Raw genomic sequence first — 14,533 nt, forward strand, 5'->3', positions numbered from 1 at the left:
GTAGAGAAAAAAGAAACTTTTATTCACTTGTATATTAGAGAGTAAAATACATTGTGTATATATAAGAAAAAGATTAAGACCTAACTGAAACAGAAAAGGAAAGTTGGATCAAACAAACAAAGCCCAATAATTTAAAATAGAAAATTAAATATATTAACAATATGAGTTTTAGTTTAGTCTTTTCATATTTTATTGTATTGTTTTTAATAATTTTATTCAGTCAAAATTCAATCTAATTTAATTTGATCTCAATTCTTATGAACAAGTGGAAACATATTTGTCTGTGCATTTCTAATTCCGTTAAAGTACTACAATTTTACATATAAAATTTACCCACTAATTATCCATAATTTTAGTTCGTAACTAATATTTATTAACTTTAACTCATAGTTAATACTCACAAACTCTATTTCTTACCTACTCCTTAATTATAATCTAAGTATTATCCATAAGTAATATCTTTAATTCAAATTTAAATTTAAAGGTACTAACTCTAATTCGTGATCATTCATATAAATTTTTTAAATTATTATTTATAATTATTTATAAATATTAATATTGTAATAATAATTTAATATTATTAATATTTTTAATATTATCTATATCATTAAATTTATGAATATTATTAATAATGTGAATGTTATTAATATTATTATATTATTAATATTATTAATGTTATTAATATTATTAATATTATTAATATTAATAAATAATAATAATAATAATAGTATTAGTATTAGTAAATATTATTATTTACTAATACTAATACTATTATTATTATTATTATTATTTATTAATATTAATAATATTATAAATAATAATATTAATATTAAAAGATAACATTAAAATAATTATAAAATAATAATTTTTATTAAAAAAATATTTTATTTATTAAAAGATATAATTATTTAATTAAAAATGATATAAAAATAAAAATTTCATATTTAAATTGAATGAAAAAAGAATCATGAAGGAAGGCAATGGATATAAGGTAGCAATAAGATGAAGCAATTTTTGTATTATTGTTTTGAATAAGATGAATCAATCAGTGCCCTAAATGTTTGGACAGAACAAGAAGAACACTAACAACAGACTCAATAACTATAGCATATGATGGAAGAGAAGAATGATCATCGAAAGCAGGATCAGTTGGTGATTCTCCTGAAATGCAGTCTTCAACATCATCTGTTATTGATGCAGCAGCCACATTCACACCTTGGAAATCTCCTTTCTTAAGCAACTCTTGAGTGTAATCAACATCACCAAGAGCACCATCTTCACCAAAATGATCCAAGCATGCTTTGTAGTGCCCTTTTGCCTTAGGGTTTTTCTCACTTTCATCAATCAGTTTTTTGATCAATGTGATTGCGTTGCTCACATTTGTTCTTGCTATGTCAATGGTGTTCTGAGTGAGCTCAGCAATGGTTGCATTAGGGTTTGAGCTAAGAAGAGTGACACAGAATGGAGGGTTTTGTGTTTTGATGCAGATGCTCTTCACTTCACTTTCTGGGATTGCATTCGAGCTTGAACCAAACAAGAACAACACAAACACAAGGAAACAAAATCTGCTAATCATTTTCTTGTCTTCTTTCTTTCTATTCAATGCAATGCACTTCTTTATATTTCTCATTTCAGAATAACAATTAATGAAGTTAACCTCATTTAAACATTAATAAAAGAATTATTGAATTTAATATCTATATATGAATGTAACACCTTCACATATGCATAAAAAAAACAGTGAATATCTTTCAGTTTTGACCATAATAAAGAATATATTAATTGTTTTTATTATATTTTTAATATTTTTCTTCTTTGCATAGAGAAAATGTAGGTTATTTTCAGAATGTTGCTAAACTAATCAATGAAGTCAACAGTGTTTATGCATATTCATTTAAAGATTATTGAAACTAATAAATTGTTTTCTCATTAATAATATTCATTGCGTTTTAAGTCTTCTATGTTTTAAAGATTTTTAATTCAACTCAAGTTTCATTTCTAAAGTTTAAAAAAAAACATTAAATACATTTTTAACGTTGACCTTTTAATCTTTACTGAATAATTAAACAGTTTACACATTTATTTATTTTTATGTATAAATAAAAAATATTATAAGTATTTTACTAAAATAAAAAATTATTATATTTTTATTTTTAGAAAACACCTTGAACAACACTTAAAAAGTAATTTAAATAAAGATAGAAGTAATTAAAAATTACACATTTATTAAAAGATAGAGATGATTATAATAAAAAAAATTATATTTTTATTTTTATTCTTGACATACTAGAAAAAAAAATTACTAGAACATTTAATAAAAGTTTAAATGCACATTTATTATTATGTATAGAAAAAAAATGTGGATTTTTAATGACAGCATCTCTCTATTTTTATGTCTACATAGGTGATAAGTCAAAGATCAGTTCTACTCTGAGATTTAAAAAAAAAATAAGTTTATATTTATTCTAAAGATTTTTTATTCTCTATATTTTCTTTATTTGGTCATCAATTTTTTAGAAATTTTTGAGGAGTTAGATGAAAAATGTGATTCTCTCAACTTTTCTATCATACACTGAATTTTTCTTATATTTGGATAACTTATTATACATGTTTAAGTATATACATGTTTAGAAAAATAAGAAAACGGGATAGGAAAAACCTAAGTCGGATTTTAGAGTTTACTTATTTTGTTAACTGAAAGACAAAAATATAATTGCACAATTAATTAATAAGGGAGTGCCACAGTAATCTACGGGGTGCAGGAAGAAGCAGCCTGAATTAAAGGCTCATCTTGGCTACTTGGGTATGGTAAATCTGTAGTAGCCCAACAAAACTGATAGGCCCAATTTAAATTATGTCACAATTCCAAACACGTGGGATATTTTTATTTTCTAATTTTGGTACCACATAGTATATATACAATTTTTTTTTTACGATTTAGTTAAATTTATTGTTTTTTTTATTTTTAATACATTCACAATAATCAAAATTATTTTCCATGTAATGAATTAAGCCTTTGACATTACTCTATTTTAAAGTATAATAAAGAAGATTTCAGGTCTTTCCTCTAAAACAAATTATGAAAGTTACTAGCCTTCTCCAATATATGCTCGTAAATTTCCAATTTTAATTACATATTTTGCAATACAAAATATTATTATTTCTCAATTTTTTGTCATCATTTTTTACTTTTTTATTATATTTTTATTTTTATATATTTATGAATTTGTTAAATATGCCGTGTTGACATTTCAGAACTTTTTTGAAGTTTATAAAAAAAAAATAGGACATAAAAAACAACTTTAGTTTGTAAATTTTTTAACACCATTTATTTTTTTGACGCTGAAACATTAAAAAAATTATTTGAAGCTTTTGAAGGTTTCAATGGGGTGAGAGAGAGAAAAAAAAGAATTAGATTGTGAAGAGAGAAAGGGAAGAAGAAAAGAAAGAGAGAAAGAAGAGTGCTGGGGTGCAATGCAAGCACTTTTATTTGCTACACATGCTATGTTGCATCACCATGTGAACATGGATGGAGGCATGTGCATTATAATACCAACCCTTCACTTCACACCAATATTTTTCAACACCAACATAATTTTAAATGGTAATGTAAATATATATATATATATTATTTTAAATTAAAATTATTTCAATACAATTAATATATACCTACAAGAAAATCATGAAATAGAAACTAATATTTAGAGACTAAAATAATTAGTTGTAATAGTAACTAAATTAGAGATATTTTAGAAACTAAAAAAAAATTAGTTTCTAAATTAGTTTATATTATTATTAAATAGTTTCTTGGTATCTAATTAGCAACCAAAATTTTTGCTACCAAATTTAGAAATTAAATAATTGGTAGTTAAAATATTAGTTAGATACCAATTTAAAAAATATTTAACAATAATAGAAACTAATTTAAAAATCAATTTTTTAAGTTTCTAATATATCTCTAATTTAGTTATTATCTTTTCTTTAAATAAATTATTATACATTATGGTATTACAATATCTTTGTTGTAGTGGCTTACGTTGGTGTTTGTTGTTGTGTAAAATGATTTGTTATGAATGAATTTAATACATAAACGAAACAAATAAAAAATGTAAAGTCGCGTTTGGGAGGGATTAAAGACCCACTCAATTTTTTCATATTTTTCTACTAAGCATGTGTATGTGATTTACGTCATATAATATTTTATTAAAAAGTAGTGAATTTTTTTTTATTAATGTAGTGGGTTTTAAGTAGGGTGAAAACTATATGATATTTATCAGATATTTTATTGATATGGAAGATTAAATCCTGCTTTTAGTGTAGATAATCCGTATAAATAAATATTTTTTTAAGATATGTATCTCAATTATATCATATGTATACTTAATATTTAAAATAATAAAATCACATTTATACAAAAACACAACCTATTTTATGTAATAGAATTACATCATTTCTAAAACACTTAACATTTATTCTACTTAATATTTACTTTAAATACACATATAAGACCATATTCATAAATTATTATTATTTCATAAATTTTATCATTAAAGCTCTTTTCACACATTTTTACTATTATATTTTAATTTTTATGCATTTAATGATCAGTTAAATTTTTAACTTTATATTAATATATGATAAAATGGAAGCTAACAAAATGAAACCACGGCAAAATAACTTGGTTATGTAAAAATTAGTAACAAAATAAACCTTTCTTTGGTTTAATGGCACCTTTTATCACTTAATTATTATCATTTTGTAAATTTTATTACCAAAGTTCTTTATTCACATTTTTTTTACTATTATATTTTATCAATGTTCACCTATTATATTGTTTAAATAAATACGCAATTACATAGAGTTTAGGTGTTTGGTTGGTTCACTTATCATTAATTAGGTGCTAGTTGGGAAGATGTATGGTTCTAATTTTTTATTTTTTTAAAAATTTATACAAAAACACAACCTATTTTATGTAATAGAATTACATCATTTCTAAAACACTTAACATTTATTCTACTTAATATTTATTTATTCTATTTTATTAGTAAAAATAATAATGAATATGCATGACATGCCAAGAAAAATAACACGTAATTTTGATAAAAAAAAAACAAGTAATGTTTTGATGTCAATTTTTTTTAAGAAACTTTTATACATTAAAAGTATTGATAAAATGTCATTTTGATAAAAAAAACAAGTAATGTTTTGATGTCAATTTTTTTTAAGAAACTTTTATGCATTAAAAATATTGATGAAATGTGAAAATTCATATAATATGATAGTAAAGTGTGTAATTAATTTTTTAAAACTTTATTATAAAATTAAAGGGTATATATTCCTATAACTAGTGTACAATATATAGCCTTTAATTAAGTTAATTACATTGATATGAGATGTGTGAGGTAGGGGACCCTCAGAATAAATACCCAACTCTATGGTTTGTTTGACCTAAGACTTTTCTTTTCCTCATCATTGCTGTTGCAAAATTATGCAATAAGATCTTTAGTGAGGGAATATCAATGGAAATAGACTACACAATCTCAAAACCACTGCCATTAATATTGCTAAACAATATCTTCAACTTTTGTAATTAAGGATATAAATGTTAATTAAAAAAAAATATTAAATAGAAAATAATTTTAAAAAATAAAAAATTATCAAATTAATTAAGTTAGATATTATTTTTAAATTAATAAAATGTTAAATTAACATCTAATTAGTTAAGAAGGTTTCAATTCAATTTTAGTTTTCTTCAAAAAAAAAAAAATATATATATATATATATATATATATTATTTTGATCTAATGGAACCCATACCTAGCACGTTCAATGAATATAACATAAAAATAATAATTGAATGCATCAAAATAAATTAAAAAAAATCAAACTTTTTAAAAAAAAACAACATTAATTATAATTTAAAAGTTCTAACATATTAGGTATGTAAATACAAGAATGAATGGAATCTTCAAACTATTTAATGATGGTTTAATTCTGATGAAAACCATTTAGGTCAAGTACTCCATGATTCCACTCAAGTTAGGATAAGAATATTAACTGGGAAAATGGATAATTATTTACGGATTTTAATTCGTAGTTAATATCTGTAACTAAAGATTTATATAAGTAATATATGTACTATTATAACCCATAAAATTATGTATGAATTTTATATTTTTAGATTTTTTTCATCAAACTACTTTATTATTATGTAATTGAAAAATCATAGTAAACTCAATTAATAACAAAAATATTATAATTAGTCAAATAAAACAACGTAGAGATAGAATGGTGAGATTCATTAAAAAATCCATCCAATTCAATATATTCAATATGCAAAATATTGATTTGATTTAATTTATCATTACATTCAAACTGAACCAAATTTCTTTATTTAGATTTTTTTTAACAAATCAAATTAAGTCAAACCTCAGTCCATATCTCTATGTAAACTCCTAGGTTTTCTTTAATATATAACCTTTTATGATTATATCATTGATAATAATATTGAAATCATCATATTTTAATATCAAAGGTAGTTAAATAAATCTAGAAATTCATTATCATCATCTAAATCTAAATTATAAAAATGTCATTATAACTCAACAAATAAATTGTCTGCAATTGTTAGAAATTCATAATCTAAATGAATTAATTGATAAAATAATGAAATTATAAAATATATAATAATATAAAAAATTTAATATAATTAAATAAAAAAAAATATATATCTTATAACATGATTTGTTAATATCGACCGAAATAATCTCGACACTTAAGTGAGACTATATTAGATTACTGTAAAATATAATTTCATCCTATTGAATTTACTAAATAAACTAAATAATATGTTTAATAAAAATATTAAAAAAAATGTTTAAGACCTAAAAAAAATTAGGAATTGTTCTGAAAACATTGATTGGGAAGTTTATAAAGGGAAGTGGGCAACTAGGTATATTCCAATACATGAATAGAATGAGTAATAGTTATTGTATAATATCTATTCCAAGTTCATTGTATCATAATTTTTGCTTTGACTCACAAAACAATCTCTTTATCCCTTTTTCATTCCTTTCACACATGTCTCCTTCGTGGAGAAGCAATGGCAAAATCAACTTTATGTTTCTTATTATTACACCATTAACAACTATTTAACATTTGACTTTTTTTATCCCTTTCTCTCATGCTAAAACCATACTACTTTACTATTGCACTACAATGACTCATAAATCAATAACTTTTAAATTGCCCTAATTTTCTATAATGGAGTCTGCTTTTGTAATTGTTAAGATCATATAAGACACACTGAGTTTATTTATTATTAGTGTGGTGGCTATGAAATTTTTACATTAATTAGTATAAAATACAAACAATTAGTCTTTGAATATTTCAAGATTTTGTTTAGATCCCTAAAATTAGTTACTTCTCTTCATCTTTGATTCCTAGTCAAACTTAAGTGTAACAATAAGAAATGTTGATGGTCGAAATAAAAAGCAATTAATTAACTTTTTATTGATGGGATGAAAATAGAAAGAAAAGAATATAATAATATGGATTATTTAATTGGATAGAGATAAAATAAAATGGAGATTATTATTATTATTATATTTGATGATATTTATTTAAAGGAACGAAGAATGGGAAATGAGAGAATGGTGTCTTTTCTAGTATGATTCATGAGAGCACAAATGTAGAATTTGTGGTGTCTAAGAGTTACGTTAATGCATCCAAGCCAAACACAGATATATCTGTCGGTGCTAAAATCCATCTGTCACCTCTTCCTCCCAAATGGAGCTAGCTACATCCTATTTATCAGGTTTAAGATTTTTCATATTTTTCGTGAAGCAGGTTTAAGGTTTTTCATATTTTTTACGGAGAAAATGCATGTGTAGATAAACTTGTTAACTTATAATTTATTCATAGAGAATATTTTTATTGATATAATAGGTTTCTATCTAATCGTTTTTTATTAATATGTATAGATTACATATATACCATTTGTGTTAATATATATGAGTTTTGGTCTATTTCTTCCCGTATTTTTTTATATTTTCTTTTTTTATTTTAATAATATTTTTTTATGTAGTGATAGATAATTGTTGTTACTTGAGGTATCAACTTAAACATGAAATAAAAACCAATTTTAGAGACAAAAAATAATTAGTTGCTATAGTAACTAAATTAAATATCATTTTAGAAACTAAACAAAAATTGGTTTCTAAATTAGTTTCTATTACTGTTAAATGGTTTCTAAATTGATCTCTAATTAGCAACTAAGGTTTTAACTACAAATTATTTAGTTTCTAAATTTGGTAGCAAAAGTCTTGGTTGCTAATTACATACCAATTTAGAAACCATTTAACAATAATAGAAACTAATTTAGAAACCAAAAAATTTTTAGTTTCTAAAATGGTCTCTAATTTAGTCACTATAGCAATTAATTATTTTTTGTCACTAAAAAATAGTTTATATGTCAAGTTTTATAATGATGTCTAATGAGAGTTTTTATAAAAAAATATTTATTTATCACAAACATTAATTATAATATAATTTTATAAATTTAAATAATATTTTTTATTGCAACTTTTAATTATATAAAATATATTTGTGTGTGTATATTACATATAACATACTTCTTTATATATACAATATTAAAATCATTCATTATAAGAAAATATCATTAATGCATTCAGAATCTACATATGTCAAATAAATAGATTCGGATATACCATAAATTTAACTACATTAGCTTTTTCACCCATGTTATTAAATTATATACAAATTTTTTATTATAAATTTAGAACATATCTTATATTTTTAAAATATTTATTGCAACTTTTAAGTGTATAAAATAAATATTTGTTATGTATATTGCATATACTAAGATACTCTACTTTATTTATAATCTACATTCATCATGTTTAGTAAATAGATTCAGACATATATATATATATATATATATATATATGCATGAATTCAATTCTATTGACTTTCACCTATGTTATCATAAATTGGAAACATATTAGTTATTATGAATTTATAATATATTTTATATGTTCAAAATATCTATTTATAAACATTATTATATTGGACAGCAACTAATGTAATTAAGTCAGAAGGTTATAAATAATACATGGTAATGATTTTTTTAGTTCTAAACTCACTAAACACTATTGTATTCAAACAAACTAACTTAAATGTTGAAGTATTTTTGCAGGTATCATATCTATCAAACATACTTAACAATGAATAAAAGAAGAAAAAGCCAGAAAACAATTAATAAGACAATTAATAGAAAATATTCACTCTCACATTTCTCATTGTAATAACAATTATAATATAATTTCAATATTAGTTAATTGAAAAAATGAATGTTTTAAGATGGTGATTATCTTATAAGGAAAGGGACAAGATACAGCATGGAAAATATTTTCCTATTTTCTCTATATATTATTTATCCACCAAAGAGAAGAGAACACACCTAATAAAAAAAATGGTATTTTTGTGTTCTAGAGAGAGAGAGAGAGTGAAACAGAATACAAAACATTCAAATCTTTTTGGGACTGACAAAGACATCTCAGTTCAAAAAGAGCGTCTAAGTTCTCTTCATGTAAGAACCGTGGACCCTCTCTCTCTCTCTCTCTCTCTCTTCCCTCACGAAACAACGGCGCTATACTCTTTCCTTTTATGGTTTGTGGTTTCCCTCTCATTCCTTCAAACAAAACCACACTCTTCTTTGCACTTCTCACAATTCTCATACCTATCATCATCGCACATCTTTTCTCCTCTCTCCGTTTTCTCCATATACTCCAACACAGAACAACTACTGCTATTGTTTTTGTTTTTATTGAGGTTATAAGTAGCACCAGTAGCAGTACCTTAACTTCCACAACAAGTACAGGAACACCACTTGCATTACTTTTCTCCATCTGTGTGTCTCTTACTTCTGCTCTTTTCCAAGTCCTACTACTACCCTTTGCTTGTCACACACCACAACATACCCCACTCACCGGATTACAAGGCACGAGGTAGCTGGATTTGACCACAGTAAACAAGTTTTTTTTTTCAGTGGTGGGATTTGTTGCATGCTATAAAGTCGGTTTCTTTCTGTTACTTCTTCCCAATGATCAAAAGGGTGGCACTTGTTCAATCAATGCGTAGAGAGAAATGGGGCGTGGCACGTTTCTTGTGTCTAATGTGAGAAGCGTCTTATCTCCCTTCAGGTTTGTTCTCAAAGGATTTTCAAACAAGCTGTGATTGCTGGTAATGTGTTGTGTGTTCTTAATCTGGTTTTGGTGTCTCATGGGTAGGGCTAAGATAATTGTTAATTACGATCTAATCAGGATTGGATTATATGTATGATTGCAATCTGAGTTTTGTTTATTTTAAATAACTACTGGGTTGTGTTTTGCAGACACTTTATTTTCTTAAAAAAAAAATTTGGTCTGCATAACTGGGTCTTTTGTTTATTCATTTTTAAGCAGTGAACGTTGTTGGAGTAGTTTTATTTTTTTAATGATTTTTGTGTGGGTGTTTAGGGAGGGAGCTTTTGTCTTGGCCTTGCTTTTTTTGCATTTGTTTATTCCCTATGTGGATATATACTATATATATACATATATATATATGTATGTGTGTATATATATATATATATGTATTATGATTTGGTTAATAAAAATGTTATCTTTACCGTTTGTACTGTGTTATTTACTGGTTCATGCCATTCCACCCAAAGGGGTGTGGATGAAAAGGTTAAAACAAAAAGAATTTATAGTTTCCTAGACCTTTTTCTTTCTCTATTTACTTTTTTCCCTTTTGAATATTGTAGTGTTTTTTGTGATTTGGATCTTACCAAGATTGTAATTGTTTTTATTTAACTGTGTTGTGGCAGGAGGAGACGATAGTTGAAGAAGCAACACTGGGAGTTGGAGGCTTTTTCATGTTTTTTGAGTTTCTTATTCACTGAATGGATTGAAGAAGCTACACATTGGGATAATGTTAAAGTCAGTGTCATTTGGAGTGTTGTTAACTTGGTTTCTGGTGCTCACGTGTGTGTTTGCAACAGATATTCAAAGATGTAACTGTGATGATGAGTCGAGCTTCTGGACTATTGAGACCATTCTGGAGTGCCAAAGGGTTGGTGATTTTCTGATTGCTGTGGCCTACTTCTCTATCCCTGTTGAGCTTCTTTACTTCGTTAGTTGCTCAAACTTCCCATTCAAATGGGTCCTCTTTCAGTTCATTGCTTTCATTGTACTTTGTGGAATGACACATTTGCTGAATGGGTGGACTTATGGTCCCCACACTTTTCAACTCATGGTGGCAATCACTGTATTTAAGACTCTCACTGCCTTGGTGTCATGTGCCACTGCTCTTACTCTCCTCACTCTGATCCCTCTGCTGTTGAAAGTGAAGGTCAGGGAATTCATGTTGAAGAAAAAGACCTGGGATCTTGGGAGGGAGGTTGGGTTCATAATGAAACAGAAGGAGGCTTCAGTGCATGTAAGAATGCTTACTCAAGAGATTCGAAAGTCCTTGGACAGGCACAAGATTCTCTACACCACCTTGGTTGAGCTCTCTAAGACACTTGGTTTGCAAAACTGTGCAATTTGGATGCCAAATGATGAGAAAACTGAGATGAACCTTACTCATGAATTGAATGGGAGGAATGCCAACTGTTCTATTGTCATAACCGATCCAGATGTGGCGAGAATCAAGGAGAGTGATGAAGTAAACGTGATTGATTCTGATTCAGCACTTGCCACTGCGAGCAGAGGAGATTCTGGTGTGGCAGGACCAGTTGCTGCAATTCGAATGCCGATGCTTCGGGTTAGCAATTTCAAAGGGGGAACTCCAGAGCTGAGGCAGACATGTTATGCTGTATTGGTTTTGATTCTTCCTGTCACGGAGCCTAAATCATGGAGCACTCAAGAGCTTGAGATCATTAAGGTGGTTGCTGATCAGGTGGCTGTGGCCTTGTCTCATGCTGCAATTCTTGAGGAGTCTCATCTGATGAGGGAGAAGTTGGAGGAACAGAATCGAGCATTGCAAGTGGAAAAGATCAATGCTATGAGGGCCAACCAGGCTAGAGCAGCATTTCAGAAGGTGATGAGTAGTGGAATGGGAAAGCCTATGCACTCAATTCTGGGGCTGCTTTCAGTGATGCAAGAAGAGAAGTTAAAGCGTGAACAGAAACTCATTGTGGATTGTATGTTCAGAACCAGCACTGTGATGTCAAACCTGCTAAATGATGATGGAAGATTCCCTTTGGAGATGAAGCCTTTTGGACTGCATGCTATGGTGAAGGATGCAGCTTGCTTTGCCAGGTTCATGTGTGTTTATAGGGGCCTTGCCTTTGTTGTTGATGCTGATAAGTCTTTGCCAGAGAATGTTATAGGTGATGAAAAGAGGGTGTTCCAAGTGCTTTTGCATATAGTTGGGAGTGCAATAAATGGTAACCAAGGAGGAGGGGTTCTTGTGTTCCGAGTTTATGCAGAAACTGGTAGTCAAGGGAGGAATGAGCAGGGATGGACAAATTGGAGACCAAGCTCTTCAAGTGGGGATGTAAATATCAGATTTGAGATAGGGATCAATATTGGTGATTCTGAAATGGAAAATTCAGTTCCTTCAGGGCAGCTTCCAATGCGTTTTAGTGATAGGGTTGAGGAAAGATTGAGCTTCAGCATTTGCAAGAGAATAATCCAGGTGTGTTTATTGATTTGGTTTGTACCAAGTTCATTATGATACTGTTTTTAATTGGCATTAACACATTATACGTAATACACCAAAGCTAGCACCAAATGATTCACTTAAATAGACATTTGCATCTGTTATTTGATGCATGTATAAGAAAAATCTTTGAATTCTTAGGGGGCTTAGTTGATCCTTTGTTTAGGACTTGACCTTGGAGTATGTTTTCTTACCTCCACTAGCACATGGTGTGAACTTCTATACATAACTTGTGGATTACCATTGTTAGACATAATAGTGTTGAATCTAGATAGGTTCTCTTCATAGTTTTTATTAGCTTATTTGGTTAATCATTTTGTAATGTATCAATCTGCAAGGAATACTGTTATAGCACTAGTTCCATGTATATTTACAGTACTAAGTATTAAGAAGTGAGCTTTAGACCTAACTCAACCTTATAAAACCGGCTTATAAGGTGAGGTTTGCACTCACTTATATACTATAAAATGTCTTAATATCTAGTCGACATTCACGTCGAGAATACCAACTCGTGCGTGAGACTATATATTATAAGTGGTCCGATAACAGTTTGATAGCGGGTGACCTGATTAGTCTAACAAAAAATCGTTAGGATAAACTTGAAAATGACTCTGATATCATATTAAGAAGTGAACTTTAAGCCTAACTCAATCTCATAAACCGGTTTTATGAGGTTGAGTTAGGCTTAAAGTTCACTTCTTAATACTAAGCAATGTTATATGTATAGTTGAAACTGTTATATTGTTATAACACTAGTTTCTATGTTCTCTCTAATGATTTTCTGCTTTGTTTCTATTACTATTATTATTACAGTTGATGCAAGGGAACATATGGTATGTACCAAACTCTCAAGGTCATCCTCAGGTCATGGCCATTTCTCTACGGTTTCAACTGCAGCGATCTATTGCTGTATCCATCTCTGAAACTGGGGAAAGTTCTGAGCCATCAAGTTCCAACTCTTTTTTCAGAGGTCTGCAAGTGTTGTTGGTGGACAACGATGATGTAAATAGAGCAGTGAGTCAGAAGTTGCTTCAGAAACTAGGCTGCTCTGTGACCTCTGTGTCTTCAGGATTTGAATGCCTCAGTGTGATTGGCACTGGTGGATGCTCCTTTCAAGTCATTGTGTTGGATCTTCACATGCCTGAGCTTGATGGATTTGAAGTTGCTTCAAGGATTCGCAAGTTCGGAAGCCGAAACTGGCCAGTGATTGTTGCATTGACTGCAAGCACAGAAGATTTGTGGGAAAAATGCATGCAAGTAGGCATAAATGGAGTCATAAGAAAGCCAGTTTTGTTGCATGGAATTGCCACTGAACTCAGAAGAATCCTGTTGCAGGGAAATACTGTCATGTGAGGATTCATTCATGCTGCAAGTGTAAGCCCTTTCAACATGTAAAAAACTAATTCATATAATATTTTTAGTCATATTCTTGGCAGGTTTTTGGCTACCTTTTTGCAGCAATGTTTCATCTTTTAGAGATGATGAGTTACTATACTCAAGTTTCATTACAAATTTATATGGTATACAAATTAGTTTCTTTATTTCTCTCAATCTGTTTCATTTTTAGTGTTATGTATGATGTTCCAATTCGGATGCATGCATAATATTTTGCAATCCATTCCAAACATTAACTGTAATGGCCGAAAGATCTAGAAGTCATTAGTACAATGAAAAGTTAAATTAAAATAAATAAATAATAAAATCAGGAAATACTATACCAAAGTCTAAAAGATAGGTCCAAAACATCTACATTATATTTAGTAATGGCAAGGTTGTAAAGAGTAAAAGTCTAATTAAGTTAAAAGGC

At 27.9% G+C, this 14,533-nt stretch overlaps 2 protein-coding genes across 2 annotated transcripts; one reads left to right on the forward strand and one right to left on the reverse strand.

The window, feature by feature from the left end:
• Window positions 1-992: 992 nt before the first annotated feature.
• LOC137828602 (pectinesterase inhibitor 1-like) lies at window positions 993-1,580 on the reverse strand. The gene has a single exon (XM_068635243.1). It carries the CDS (start codon window positions 1,574-1,576, stop codon window positions 1,046-1,048), a length of 531 nt encoding a protein of 176 aa, XP_068491344.1. The 5' UTR covers window positions 1,577-1,580; the 3' UTR covers window positions 993-1,045.
• A 7,999-nt stretch (window positions 1,581-9,579) lies between these two features.
• On the forward strand, window positions 9,580-14,277 carry LOC137827479 (ethylene receptor 2-like). Its single transcript, XM_068633638.1, has 3 exons — window positions 9,580-10,223; window positions 10,889-12,702; window positions 13,540-14,277. Exons 2-3 carry the CDS (start codon window positions 10,993-10,995, stop codon window positions 14,077-14,079), a joined length of 2,250 nt encoding a protein of 749 aa, XP_068489739.1. The 5' UTR covers window positions 9,580-10,223; window positions 10,889-10,992; the 3' UTR covers window positions 14,080-14,277.
• Window positions 14,278-14,533: the final 256 nt, after the last annotated feature.

Source organism: Phaseolus vulgaris, chromosome 7, assembly GCF_000499845.2.
Source record: "Phaseolus vulgaris cultivar G19833 chromosome 7, P. vulgaris v2.0, whole genome shotgun sequence".
Classification (NCBI taxonomy): domain Eukaryota; kingdom Viridiplantae; phylum Streptophyta; class Magnoliopsida; order Fabales; family Fabaceae; genus Phaseolus; species Phaseolus vulgaris.